This window comes from Chelonia mydas, chromosome 15 (genome assembly GCF_015237465.2).
Source record: "Chelonia mydas isolate rCheMyd1 chromosome 15, rCheMyd1.pri.v2, whole genome shotgun sequence".
Lineage (NCBI taxonomy): Eukaryota > Metazoa > Chordata > Testudines > Cheloniidae > Chelonia > Chelonia mydas.
Window position 1 is genome coordinate 15177179 of NC_057856.1, and position 13844 is coordinate 15191022.

Genomic DNA, 13844 nt, shown 5'->3' on the forward strand with positions numbered 1-13844 from the left:
ACATCCAGCTTTTCTAAATAGTCCTTAACCTGTTCTTTCATCACCTAGGGCTGCTTACCTCCTCCCCATACTGTGTTGCCCAGTGCAGCAGTCTGGGAACTGACCTTGTCTGTGAAGACCGAGGCAAAAAAGCATTGAGTACTTCAGCTTTTTCTACATCATCAGTCACTATGTTGCCTCCCCCATTCAGTAAGGGTCCACACTTGCCATGACCTTCTTCTCGTTGCTAACATACCTGTAGAAATCCTTCTTGTTACTCTTCACATCCCTTGCTAGCTGCAACCCCAATTGTGCCTTGGCCTTCCTGATTACACCCCTGCATGCTCTAGCAATATTTTTATACTCCTCCCTAGTCATCTGTCCAAATTTCCACTTCTTGTAAGCTTCGTTTTTGAGCTTAAGCTCACCGAAGATTTCACTGTTAAACCAAGCTGGTTGCCTGCCATATTTGCTATTCTTTCTGCACTTTGGGATGTTGTGCAAAAAAGAGAAATGCAAAAAATAAACAGCATAAACAGTTAAAAGTAAATTCATTGTTAACAGTTCTTTTTAAAAATAATCTAACGGTGTCACCACCAACAGCTTAGAAAAAAACAAAGTGATGTTTAACCTGACCATGTCCTTAGCACACGGCCATACACTATAGTCTGATACTGTGGGCTCTGCTGCCATCTAGTGGTACCATATAATTATTTATATAAATGAATAATTAGCATATACTACTGTTTTCTGCATGGGTGACAATTTTCTCATAACAAGTATTTGTTGCCACCATGCATGCTCGTTTAAATCTAGAAAATAAATGAATGTTAGAAAGAAATACTATCTGAAACCACAGAAGGGTGCACAACAGAAGGAAGCATGGCTGGAACAATCTGTGCTCTGTTTATTCTAGGCTACTGGGCAATTACTTGTCTCTGGGACAAAACCGGCCCCCAGCTGCCCAGAATCCAGGAGGTTCAAAGGTGGCATAAAAATACCATCTCTACCCTTAGGGATAAACCAAGGTCAATTCTGCCACAACCCAAAATCAGGGCCTTAAATCTGAAAATTTATTAGGCTTCAAAGTGATTGGTGTATTGTTTAGACACAGGATGAAATGGGAAAACCAAACAAGAGAAGTCAAAAAACTTTTAATCAAAATTTTGCAAGTTCATAACACCACTTTAAGTGTCAATGAAGAACAGGGGCAAATTCTCAGAAAATAAGAAATAAGTTTTATTAAAATACTTTTTTTTAAAATAAAAATGTATCACCAGCACCGATGGATATCACTTTTAAAATTCAAATTTCAAAATGAAACAAATTGCTTTCTTAAGACAATTAAAGTGAAATATGCAAGGAAATTAACATTGGTATATAAGACAGTAAACTTCCCATAGGTCTAAAAAGTAACATCATAACACAAAGAATACATCTCATAAGGAAACATCTGCAAACTCTCCTGTTTTCAAACCCGTCTACATATACAGCTTTGATCCTACTTCAAGAGCTTTGAGTCACTCTTCACAGCTTCTGTAGTCATAGTCTGAATCATACAATAGTAAAACAAGTATTTAGATATGTAAACAAGTAAAATATTTAAATAAGTAAACAAGTAAAACAGTTTAATATCTCCATAAATAAGTGAACAAGTAAAATATTTAAATAAGTTAAAGGACAGAAACTGACCCCTCCATTTTCAATACAAACGGCACAAAAGGACGCCCTGTCCCTGAGAGTAAGTTTGTGCAAGCGGACTGCTGTGCCTGAATGGAGTCATCTCCAGATTGGGAGCCTAACGTTAACCCAACAGAATCCTTCCTATGAAAGCCTGTCATTGGGAGGATTATTCTCTGCAGCAAATGTAAGCCTTACAGTGTGCAAAGCTATTTAACACAGCCCTTAGTGCAAGAACACTTTTGGTACTAACTCCTATGTGGAGCATGCCTTATGTGATCCTAAGCATAAATGCATATTTATAGGACAAATGCCTATGTTAGTAACCCTTGAGATGTGAGACAATGAAGTGCAACCAGTGGACGCAATCCAGCTCTCCTTGAAGTCGACTGAAAAACTCCTACAGATTTCAATGACAGCAGGAGAGGGCATATTCTTTTCAACAAGTGTTGAGGTATTACAGACCTCCCACTCTGAAACAGGAAAGAAAAATTTCAGTGTAAATCACACAAAGAAACCACAGTATTAAAGCATATGTAGCTGTTAAGTTTTGACTACATAATACGAGCTTTAATGGGAGCAACTGGCTAGAGGGAAACCAGTGTCTTCCTTAAAATCAAAATCTCAAATGAAAAAGGGTTTATATTCAGTTCAGAGCTGGAAATCATTTGGACACTGTAATAGGTAGGTGTCTACCGTTAAATATTTTTGTTTTGCTCTGTCAGCTATTGGAACATTCTGCCCACAGTCACTGTAGCATTCTACACATTTGGAACATCTTCCTCTCTTTGAACTGCAACTCTCAATGAAGAAGAGAAGTGGGCTAATGAATCAGTTATTTTTGTAGAGAAAGACATGCTAAAAAGTAGTCAAAGTTCATCTACCCCTTAAGAAAAAGATTATCTGGCATGCTTTTAACAGCCATTTCACACCAATACTGTATGTACTCTAGAAAGTGGGAAAAGTTGATCCATTAAGTACTAACATATTTTCTCTATGTACATCTCCTCCTTATTTAAAAAGAAAAAGAAAAAAAAGATTAAGGTCACACAATGTTTTAAACTGTATGTGAAATTCACTTTTATCTCTGCGATGCAGTCTTTTCATAATCCCTACAGGAAAATATTTAAAAGTTACTTCTAACTTTCTTACAGGTCTTTGAAACAAATGTAAAGGTACCCAGTTTGTTTCACAACTAAAAATCTATTTGGAGTCTCCTGCAAATAGTTCAAACTATTAATCTCATATGAGCGGAGATTCAAGTACATATGAATTGTCTAGTTGTTCAATTCTTAAAAATATACATTTTGTAGGAGGCATTTGCATGGATAGTTTTTAATGCTAGACTTCGCTAAAGATTTAATTGTTCATCTACATTTTGTGCTTTTTTGTTGTTGATATATCAGATTTTTCTTTTCCTTCTTCTATAACTCTCTGCAGAGGTGTCTTTTAAATAAATCCTCTTTTACTCTTCATCCCAAGAGATAGTTTTTAGAAAGTCAGAAGGGATAAGGCCTCTCTGTCCGTTTAACTCCCCATAGTAGAGTCCATCATCATCCACAGACCCAAATACTGTGATGATGTCTCCAGCACTAAATGTCAGCTCACTTTCCACATCTACATTTAATGAGTTCTCCCTTGGATTGTAGTCAAAGACAGCCACCATTGTCTTAGAAGTAAGCTGTTCAGCCTTGCTATCCTGCCAGCTATGTTCTGTGCGAGACTTATTGTTATTCTGTGTATCCACCTTTACTAAGTTAATCACAGATTTTTCATCAGTAAAGGAACCTTGTTTTAACAGGTGCTGTTTCGTTTCATTACTCTCCACCTGCACTTCAGACACCATATTATAGGGAATATACCCTACCCTTCCTGCATATTCACCTCTGTAAAAGCCATCAGCATCTTTATCACCAACCACCTTTAGAATCTGCCCCTTTTTAAATGGGAGCTCCTCTTCAGCTGCATCAAGATTAGGTGACATCAGTATGGGATCATAGTCAAAAAGGGCCACAAATATCCTTACTGAATCATCATTAACTATTTCCTCTGAGACAAAGCTTCTCAGAGGGCCTGTTCTGGAAAATGAAGATGTCCCTGCTTGGCCTATTCTTAAAGCCTTGCTCATTTTTCTGTTTTGAGCCCACTGCATGGGAAACTCTGGAAGCTCCGGTAGCCTGGAATCATTACCAACAACCTTTATTCTATTCTCTTCCTGCGTGTCTAAATCCAGGTCCTCTTCTTCCTCTTCCAAAATATCTGAAAGATCAGAACTGTGGCTGTGGTCACCAACAGGATTCAATTGCCAGTTTTCTGTTCTTGATATTTGGTCTTCCTTTATTTCACCTCTAGACGTCGCTAGGCTGGGGACTTCTTCGGATAATCCTTTCATCTGTTTCTTCTCAGTGGAAATATCTGGGACTTCCTGAACACAGATATCATGTATACCTATGTCTCTGTAACTGTCCTCCTCCAATTCAAGCTGACTAGAACACAGCTCAGGCACAGAACTCAAGCAGCTCTCATCATATCCCTCAATATCTCCAGTGGTTGAATCTTTCACAGACTTGTCGTCAGAGTGCACATAGTGGGTGATAATAGACATTTTCATGTTGCTAGTGTCTGTTTGATTTTCAAGCACAGCTTTTTTAGTAACAAAGAGCTCTTTTATCCTCTTTCTCTGGCTATCTTCAGCAAGTTCTTTTAAAGGTGACATCCTGGAATTGACTGATTCTTCACACCATCTAGTTGGAAAGACAAGGCCTGAATGTTGCACACTGACTGCTGTCTGCTGATAAGACTTTAAACATTTATCATCTTTATCTCTTGCTAAGTTATCACCAATGTTGCACATTGCAAGCTCATGTATCAAGGAAGAACTCTGAGAGGAGAACAACTGGGGTGGAGGGATGCTTGCTGGCAGAGAAGCTACTGAGTCTCTGCAGTTGGAGGTGAAGTGAATGGTGAATTTGTTATCTTGACTGGCCATGAACATCTCTGAAGAGGGTGAAGATATGCAATGTGTCAAAGGGATTTTCACATGCTGAGAGTCTATGAATTCCCCATAGGGTAGTCCAGAGGTCAGGCTGGTAGACATAGACTTTGATGATGAAGAACAACTGGGAACATTTAACATGGCTGAGGGAATCAGAGCTGGCACAGAATCAACTGACTCTCCATTGGGGGAGACAGTTCTCACAGAAACCTTCTGAGACCCTTGTAGCATGTCTAACTGGGAAAGTTCTACTATGGCACTGCCAGCTGTTGGAGATATAACTTCTCTTACTCTTTGTCCATTGACATACACAGCATAACCAGTAACACGTACCCCATTGGATGATCCTGCTGCATCAATTGTCACTGGTAGCCAGCTGATAACCAGAATGTCCGCTGAGGGATCAGGCTGTACTTGGACATCAAGTGGAGCATCAGGTGGTCCTGCTGATGGAGTTATGAACTTAATCATTGCTGATTTCTGCTCCCATTTCTCTTGAGGCAAATCCCATACTGTCCTCTGAAGCTGTGTTTCCACTTTTGCATTGTATTGAGTGCTGGGTTGCAGGTTATGGAAAGTGTACCAGTAGATCCCTGCCTTTGTCACATCACACTCCTTCTCATTAAGGTACACTGCATGAGTGTAGTTGCTACTGCTTGGTAACCAAGTGACCTCCGCCGAAGTGGCAGTGATGCTCCTAAGTTTCAGAAGTGCTGGTGCTATATGGAAACCTTGCCCTACAAGGAAGGTACATTGCATCTTATCCGAGTTTCCCTTCTCTGTCACACTTTGTACTGAGATCCGATAAGCCTTAATCTTTAAATCCAGATTCTCAATTGCTGTTTGAGTCTGACAACAAGACCTCACATTTTGGCAAAGTTCTGTATCTACATAAATGTTATAGCTCTGCACATCTCCCCAGCCAGCTGGCATGAGTGGTGACTCCCAGCCTATAACAACACTTCTTGCAAACTGTTTGATTAGAGTCAAATTTCTTGGATAAGGCACCGCTGTATGATCAGGCATTTCCATGTCTCCTTCTAGTCTACTGGGCAATAGATTGACACTGATTTCTTCATCATGGCAATCACTCTTTTCTCCACTACTAGCACTTCTGCTGAGGAAACTCATTTCATGATCTGAAGTATGGGAGAGGTCACTTGTCTTTGGAGGCACAAAGGTCATGAGGTCATCATCTGAAACTTCTTCTATCAAATTAGAGGGAACAAGCCCTCTTCTGCCATCCATCAGCTCTCCTTCAAAGAAGCCATCCTCATCCATCTCTCCATAGATGTAAATGTATTCTCCAGCTGTCAGTGGAAGCTCTGCCTCAGGGTTCTTATTAGGACCATCAAAAGGGTCATAGCTGTATCGAGCTAAAAACACTTGAAGTTTTGCGGGACCTTGTCTCTCAGGCTCCAAGATTAGGGAAAATTTGTCTGTCTCCAATTCATCCACCTCACTTGCACTATCCCCCTCTGGAGTGGGGCACGACTTAGGACTGTACTGTGTGGATTCTGATTTTGAGGAGTTTGACTGGAACTCCAGTTTCTTGGTTTGCTTCTTAGAAGCAGCAGGAGTGGATACAAAGTCTACGTCACTAATATTTTTACTGCACTGAAGAGCATGGCAATCTTCTGAGGAACAGCACATAGCATGTGGCAAGTTTGAAGTCACAAGGTCAGAATTTTTTATTTGTAATTGTTCGAGTTCCTGAGACAGAAGATTAAAATGTTCAGTTTGACTGTGATACTGATTTTCCAATTCCCTCACCTGGGCTTCTAATAGCTGTACTACCTCTTCATGTTCCCTTTTTGCTTCTACCTGGGCCTGCTGCAAATATTTGACCTCCTCTTCTTTCTTCTGCAGTGCTAACAGTGTTTCCTCATGGTCAACTTCCAGCTGTTGCCTTCTCTCTGCCATTTCTTTCATGTCCTTCAGTACATGCTCTAAATCCTCCACCTTGGTTTGAAGTCCTTTGGTCAACTGGACAGCAGAATTCCGCTCCTCTGTCACTCCCATTAGTTTCACCTTCAGGTCAGCATTTTCAGATTCAACCTTTTCTGTCCATTTAGTTTTCCCACTGAGTTGAGCGTTTTCCTCAGCCACTTTGGCATTTTCAGTCAGCACTTCCTGAAGCTGCATTTCCAACTCTTCACATTTTTTCTGCTTTTTCTCCATTTCTTGTTCAAGGTTTTCACACTGCTTACTTTTCTTACTAAGCTCTACTTCCAAATGCTGTATTTGATTTTTGCTGTCTGGGTCTGTTTTCAAAGGGATGTTTTCATATTCCTCAGACACATTTCCCAAAGGTAATACTACTGGCTTAATATCCTTTGCCAAAGTGATTGATCCTGGTGGTGTCTGTTTTGGCAAAGATGAACCATCTAAGCTTGCATCAGTGTTTGGTGCAAGTGTTTCCTGTATTAGGCACATGGTAACAGCTGGAGAAGAACTGTCTGGACCCATTTTGGAGGACTGTAGAGACTCTTTCAGGTTCTTCAGCGTGATCTGTCTCTGTAATCGTAACACTTCTTTCTGAGACTCCCGCAACAAACGATCAAAGTCACTTAAATTGAGCCAGCATGAGCCCTCCTTGCCTGTGGCCAGTTTGGCCTGCAGCTCCCAACACTCTCTCTGCAAGGCTTCTATTTGTTTATCTTTGGCTAGAAGGATGCTAGCTTGTTCGCTCAGGTCTTTAGCCCGCTGCCGGGCAAATGCTTTCTTGCACAGTTCCACATTGGAGCCTTTGAGGGAAAGTGGTATTGGGGCATGGACCACCTTGAGGTTGGACTCCTGGAGTTTCCTGGCTCTCTCTTCCAATCGCTTGGCAATGATGGCCAGATCTGCATTTTTCTTCTTGAGCCGCTTCACCTTCTCCTGCATCTCGGGGAAACTGCTCCTCCTCAGAAGGCCGTTCTCTTCCTTAAGGGCCGTGCATCGCCGCTCTAGATCCTCCAGGGCACTTAGCAGGTCGGTGTTCTGCTTCACCAGCTGGCTGTAATTGTTGCCAGACAGCCACTCCTGCTGCTGCCCCACTGCCAGGGTGCCACCCTCTCCTGCAGACCCCCAGCTGCCCATCTTCCCTTCAGGAGGCGAGTCCAGGCACTCCAGGGGCCGCTCCTGGCTGGTGGGCTTCAGAGGGAGCTCCTTGGCAGCTCCTTCCTGGGGGTTGGCAGCTTGTTCTAAGGCCTTTTGGGCCGGCTGCTGCCCCCGGCAGGGGCTCTGCGGCGGGCTCCCCTCCAGCGGGGCCTGGCGCGCTGCCTGGGAAGACTCGGGCTTGGCTAGGCTGCTGTCCAGCGAGCGCGACCTGGCGGCTCCCCCATCCGGGGAGGCGGCGGCGATGAGGCTTTCCAAGGAGCGGGGCCTCGGCCCTTCCAGGAGGCTCCTGCTGAGGCGGGGCTGCGGGCCGTGCCTGGGCCTGTGCGGGGAGCCGGCGGGCTGCTGCTCGCCCTCGAAGCGCTCCAGGATGTACTTGAGGAAGAGGCTCCGCTCCAGCTCCAGCTCGGCCCTGAGGTGGCGGATGCGGGCGGCCTGGTCGCCATCGGTCTCCCAGCGCAGCTTGCCCAGCACCTCCTGCAGCTTGCCGCGGCATTCGCTGCTCAGCCCCGCGGGGCCGCCCCGGGTGCTGCCGTAGCCCCGGCTCACCAGCTCCTCGGCCAGCTGCCGCTGCAGGTCCCGGGCCTGCCGCACGGCGGCGTCCCGCTCCCGCTGGAGCAGCTCCTGGGCCTGGCGCAGCTCGGCGTCCTTCCAGCGGAGGAGCTGGCGGATCTCGGCCTCCCGCTCCCGCAGGCTCAGCTCCCGCAGCTGGTGCAGCTCTCGGGCCCGCTGCTGCTCCCACTTGGAGCGGAGCTGGTCGGCCAGCAGCTGCCGGTCGCGCTCGGCCGCCTCCCGCAGCTCGCGGGCCTCGGCGGCGAAGCGGCGCCGGCTCTCCTGCGAGCGCAGCCGCTCCCCGTCCAGCTCGGCCCGCAGCGCCTCCAGCTCCCGCTTGTGCTCGTCGTGCTGGGCCTGGCTGCCGGCGGGCGGCGCCGGGGCCTTGCGGGGAGACAGCCGGGCCCCCGGGGGCGGGCCCCCGCCCGGGCTGTCTCGGGTCATGGCCCAGGGGAGGCGCGGCGGCGGCGGCGGGGCAGGGCCGGCCGAGGGGCGAAGCGAGGAGCGCGGGCCGGCGGGGAACGGCCGCCAACCGCCGCTGGCGCGCGCGCGCGCGGCCCCTTCAGCGCTCGGCTCGGGCCCCTCGGGCGAGGCCCTAACTCCCCGCTTCCCCAGCGGGGCAGCCGCCTCCTCGCGGCCCCCTTCCGCCCCCCATTGCCTCCTCCCGCTGACCCGGGCTTGCCCCAGCCCCTGGAGCCGGTGTGAACAGTCTGCGTCTTGGCAGTCCTCAGAGGTCGCCTCGGTGTGCGTTGGGTAACCCCGCTCCCCATATCCCCAGCCCGTGCGTGGATTTCTCCTGTGTCGGGTTAACCCCGGGCAGCAGCGCGAACCGGACTGCATGCACAAAGAAGCATAAAGCATTCTTCACCAAATCAAGATTATCTTCCAAACGTGAGAGGCTGCTACTCTTCCCACTTATGCAACAAACCCCCGCCCCCCCCCTTGAGACAGCCAGAACGGAGCAAGTCAAAGATGCCATCTGCTAAAACTCCAGAGGAATTGCTGCGTTGCATTCAGAGCAGGGGTTGTCAAACGTTTTAATGGCATGGCCCACTTGGTAACACAAGAAGTATCTCGTTGGCAGCCTTCCTGTTCCTTATTATAGGAATCACCTTTTCTCCCATTTACCATCACGGCCATGTTTTGTCACCAAAACTGCCATTTGTTGATCCAAACAGTGAGTGTGTACACACTGCGAGGCAACTTTTATTGGGGAAAATGCCCGGTTTTGGAGACAAAATACATCCACCCTCATGAGAGATTTACATCTTTTTCCTCTATTTTTTTGTCAACAAAGTGCAAGTGTAGACCCCACGCTTCATTTCATCACTTTAATTGGCCTCCAGGAGGTGTCCCACAATGCCCATCCTGACCACTGTGGTCAGCTGTTTGAACTCCACTGCCTTGTAGTCAGGTAAACAACCATCCGCCCCTCCCCTTTAGAAGCCCTGGGAATTTTTGAAATTCCATTTCCTGTTTGCTCGGGGTGGAGAGGTCTCACTGCATCTTCCCAGATGACCATGGCAGGATATCGCAGCAAACGCTCTCCCGCTTGTACCACTGCAGAGCTGTTGGATCTGCTCAGTATATGGGGAGAGGAGGCTATGCAGTCCCAGCTGCGCTTGAGCCATAGGAACTGGGATACCTATGGGCAGATTTCACGAGGCTTGTATGAAAAGGCTATGATCGGGACATGCTGCAGTGCAGCGTGAAGATAAAGGAGCTGAAGCAGGCGTACCATAACACGACGGAGGCAAACCTTCCCTCAGGTGCTTCACTTAAGACCCGCTGGTTCTATAAGGAGCTGGATGCCATCCTTGGTGATGGAGGTCCTTGGTGATGACCCCACCTCCATCACCAAGAGTCCCATGGATACTTCAGAGGTGGCACACAGAGGTGGCGGAAAGAGGACCTAACCCCGAGGACAAAGTTAGCTTCTTGTGCAATAAAAGCAAACTTTTATAATGGTAAATCATCTTTATTTTTTTTTCTTCAAGGTGAGATTGCAGGCACTGCCAATACATGCACAGGCATTTAAATCACTTTGTTACAGGAATATAAGGCCCCAAATGTCACCATTGCCCCGTAGAAAAACTGCATGTAAGGTAACATTGGAGCAACTCAGACAGAAATATGTTACTGGTGGTCATTGCCTCAAAGCCTCCCTGATTTGAATAGCTCTCCTCTGGGCTCCTCTGACAGCCCTGGTTTCTGGCTGCTCAAAATCAGCAGTCAAGCGGTCTGCCTCAGCACTCCACCTCTGAGCAAACCTTTCACCCTTAGCTTCACAGAGATTATGCAACGTACAGCATGCAGATATGACCATAGAAATATTATCCTCAGTGAGGTCCAACCTGCCATAAAGGCATCGCCAGCGTGCCTTTAATCTGCCAAAGGCACATTCAACTGCCATCTGGCACCTACTGAGCCTGTTGTTGAACCGCTCCTTAGTGCTGTCCAGGTGTCCCATATAAGGTTTCATGAGCCACAGCTGTAAGGAGTATGCAGGGTCCCCCAGGATCACTATGAGCATTTCAACACCCCCCACTGTAATCTTCCGGTTAGGAAAGAAAATCCCCACTTGCAGCTTTCTGTACAGGCTGTTGTTCCTGAACATGTGTGTGTCATGCACCTTCCCAGACCACCCCGCGTTGATGTCAGTGAAATGCCCACAGTGATCCACAAGTGCCTGCAACATCATGGAGAAGTACCCCTTCCTACTGATGTACTCCATCGCAAGGTGATCTGGTGCCAAAATTGGAATATGTGTGCCATCTATTGCCGCTCCACAGTTAGGGAAACCCATTTCTGCAAAGCCATCCACTATTTCACGCACATTTCCCAGAGTCACAGTCCTTCATAGCAGGATGCGATTTATTGCCTTGCACACTTGCGGTCGACTTCCCCACTCTAAATAGATTGGTAGCAGTCTGGAGTTGCTAGCTTCCACAGAGTTGCTAGCTTCTCTGCCGAGAGGGCAGTTCTCATTCTGGTGTCCTTGCGCTGCAGGTCCAGGGCGAGCTCCGCACACAGTTCCAGGAAGGTGGCTTTCTGCATCCGAAAGTCCTGTAGCCACTGCTCGCTATCTCACATCTACATGATGATACGATCCCACCATTCAGTGCTTGTTTTACAAGCCCCAAAGCGACAGCTTACCCTATGCACCTGCTCTGTGAATGCCAAAAGCAATCTAAAGTTGCTCCTATCCATATCACGCAACATGTCGGGCACCTGTGAGTCTTCTTCAGGTAGGAACTTTATGATTAACTGCACTGCCATCTGCGATGTCTTCATGACAGTTAACAGAGCATAGGACAGCAGTGTGAGATCCATCCCTTCTCACAAAGATGCCAGGGTGCACAGCAAAGAAGGGCTGTTGAAAAAATGCTGCAAAAGAAAGCCGGAAGCCCATGGAGTGCTGGGTCAGAAAGCAGTGCATCACGGGACACTTAGCACTGTCCCCAGATGCACCACGTTCCACTCCGTCATCCCACAACACCTAGCGACAGAAGGACTGTGGGATAGATACCCACAGGGCATTGCTCACACCTTCGATGATGGTGCCCCCACTGTGGATGCGGTCTGCCGACAGAGGGAACAAGTGTGAACACAAAATTGCGATTTTAAGTCGACGTCACTTTTGTCGACACAAATTGGTAGTGTAGACATGGCCGTAAATTCCCTGTTGCAAATACAGCAATTTTGTTCCGAAAATATTTGTGTACTTTTTTTGCTGTCTTTATGCCAGGCATCTGGAAGTATTACAGATTTCCACTCTTTTGCACTGAAGGATCTGAATTCATGTACAGGCAGTTGGAAACAAGGACAAGAGCAACTATGTTACCAGCCAGTGAAAACTCCTCAGAGCAACAGTGCTCAGAGGACCACATTTGGGAACTGCTGTTTAAAAATGCCCCATTCTCTGTCCCCTCATTAATCAGGATGTATTGCTTTTGAGAAAGTCATTCACACACACCATCATTGTTCAAAACAAGGTAATGGCAGCAGCTACTAGAACTTCCTCTGCATTAGGAAAGTGATCGTGGCTGACAATGTTTATCAATAGGTCACTGAACTAGTACTGAAAATGGTTTAAGCTCCTATATAGTAGGGATACTTGGTTCTGAAAGTCTCTGTCAGTTTTTGTAATGATGTTGAAAACAGATTTTTCATATCTATACTAGCAGTCAAACCATTTGTAACATTGGTTCAGGAGGACTCATTATTGACAGTGACCCTGATCTTGCCAAGACTTATGGATGGGTTTAAGTGTACGAGTGGTCCAATGAGCTCAATGAGAATACTCACAAGTGTAAAGTTAAGCATATGGGTAAATCTGTGTGTGATCAGGGCCTTACATTGTTGGTAATGGGTTGCTTTCCTAGTGCAAATAAACTTTTAAAGTAAGGTGTAGCAATAGAAGAGAGACAGTAAGATGAGTGACCCTTCTCATTCCCAGCAGAACACAAGGAAGGGAACAGTGAGGATCCATGTTGCAGATTTGTAGCCACCCTTTAGGGTCCATCTGGGTGAGGAACCATATTGCTTGAACAGTTTGGCCTGATTCAGACAAACTCAGTTGAAATACGGTTTGTCTAAGCTACTGTGGATGGAGCTGGCAAAGACATTTTTAAAAATAGATCCTTGGCTACAACTGAGGAATGCACAGCACAGCTCAAGGAAGAAGAGTGCTAAGGTGACATTAAGCCACACTCTCATTCTTGGGATGTCTGTGCATCAGTCCAGTCTCCTGTCATAAGTTTATGCTGCCTGCAAATGGCTCCAAAGAGTCACCACAGCAGCTAGCGCAGAAATGCCCCAGCTACAGGGAGAGTGAAGAAATGCTTCTACCAGCTCTGTGCCACCATTCAGCTGATTCTCCTGAAGCAGCCTGAAATGGGGAGAATGTGGGCCTGAAGATCTGAGCCTAGCTCTCTAGAATACAGTCTGTGCTATGCTAGATCATGTTTTCAAATAGTCTGGTTGGCTAAACCATGTTAAAATATTTTGCTTAATTTACTTTAAATAAAGTTTAAATATGATTTCTATCAAATGTAAAATCCCACTGTAGATGGGGCCAAATGATGATGTCAACTTCATGTGAGTTAGAGTCAGAGAAAAGAGAGTAGAAGGAACTGATGGAGGTTGACATGGGTCTAGCTAGTGGGATTCCTTTCAATTGACTGATAAAAATGAAAAAATTATGGGACATTTGTTGATTGGGTTTTCTTTCTGTTTCCCATTTTTTGTAGTTTATTATTAATATTTCTTGTTCATCTACTTTGTAATTTTATTATCTTACGTGTAAGAGTTTCTTTTGATTTATTGTTTATATTCTTATCTTATGATTGATGGTGGACCAAATTCAGATTTGGCACAACATGCTGCTTTTGGAATAGGTTCTGTTGTGTATAAATCTTAGTTTTGGAAAGAAAAAGAAATATTAAAAAGCAAAAGACAAACATAAAACCTCCAATAGAGGGCACTGGTACACATAGTCACAAACTAGTTGCTCACAAAATAGATGGCACCTGTAGCA

General features: G+C 46.0%; 1 protein-coding gene across 2 annotated transcripts; it reads right to left on the reverse strand.

Annotated features, from left to right (window-relative positions):
- Positions 1 to 1123: 1123 nt before the first annotated feature.
- Positions 1124 to 8820, reverse strand: LOC102942503 (peripheral-type benzodiazepine receptor-associated protein 1). 2 transcript variants are annotated; one of them, XM_027817406.3, is made up of 2 exons: positions 3544 to 8820; positions 1124 to 2132 (listed from the first exon to the last, which is right to left on the reverse strand). In XM_027817406.3, the coding sequence occupies exons 1-2, from the start codon at positions 8747 to 8749 to the stop codon at positions 1915 to 1917; spliced, it is 5424 nt and encodes a 1807-aa protein (XP_027673207.2). In that variant the 5' UTR covers positions 8750 to 8820; the 3' UTR covers positions 1124 to 1914. The 2 variants fall into 2 exon arrangements, with proteins under 2 accessions (XP_027673207.2, XP_027673206.2); XM_027817405.3 differs by having other exon boundaries at positions 1124 to 8819.
- Positions 8821 to 13844: the final 5024 nt, after the last annotated feature.

Excerpts from the sequence above, each read along its gene's own strand:
- LOC102942503 (XM_027817405.3), bottom strand. The coding sequence starts at position 8,749 with ATGACCCGAGACAGCCCGGGCGGGGGCCCGCCCCCGGGGGCCCGGCTG.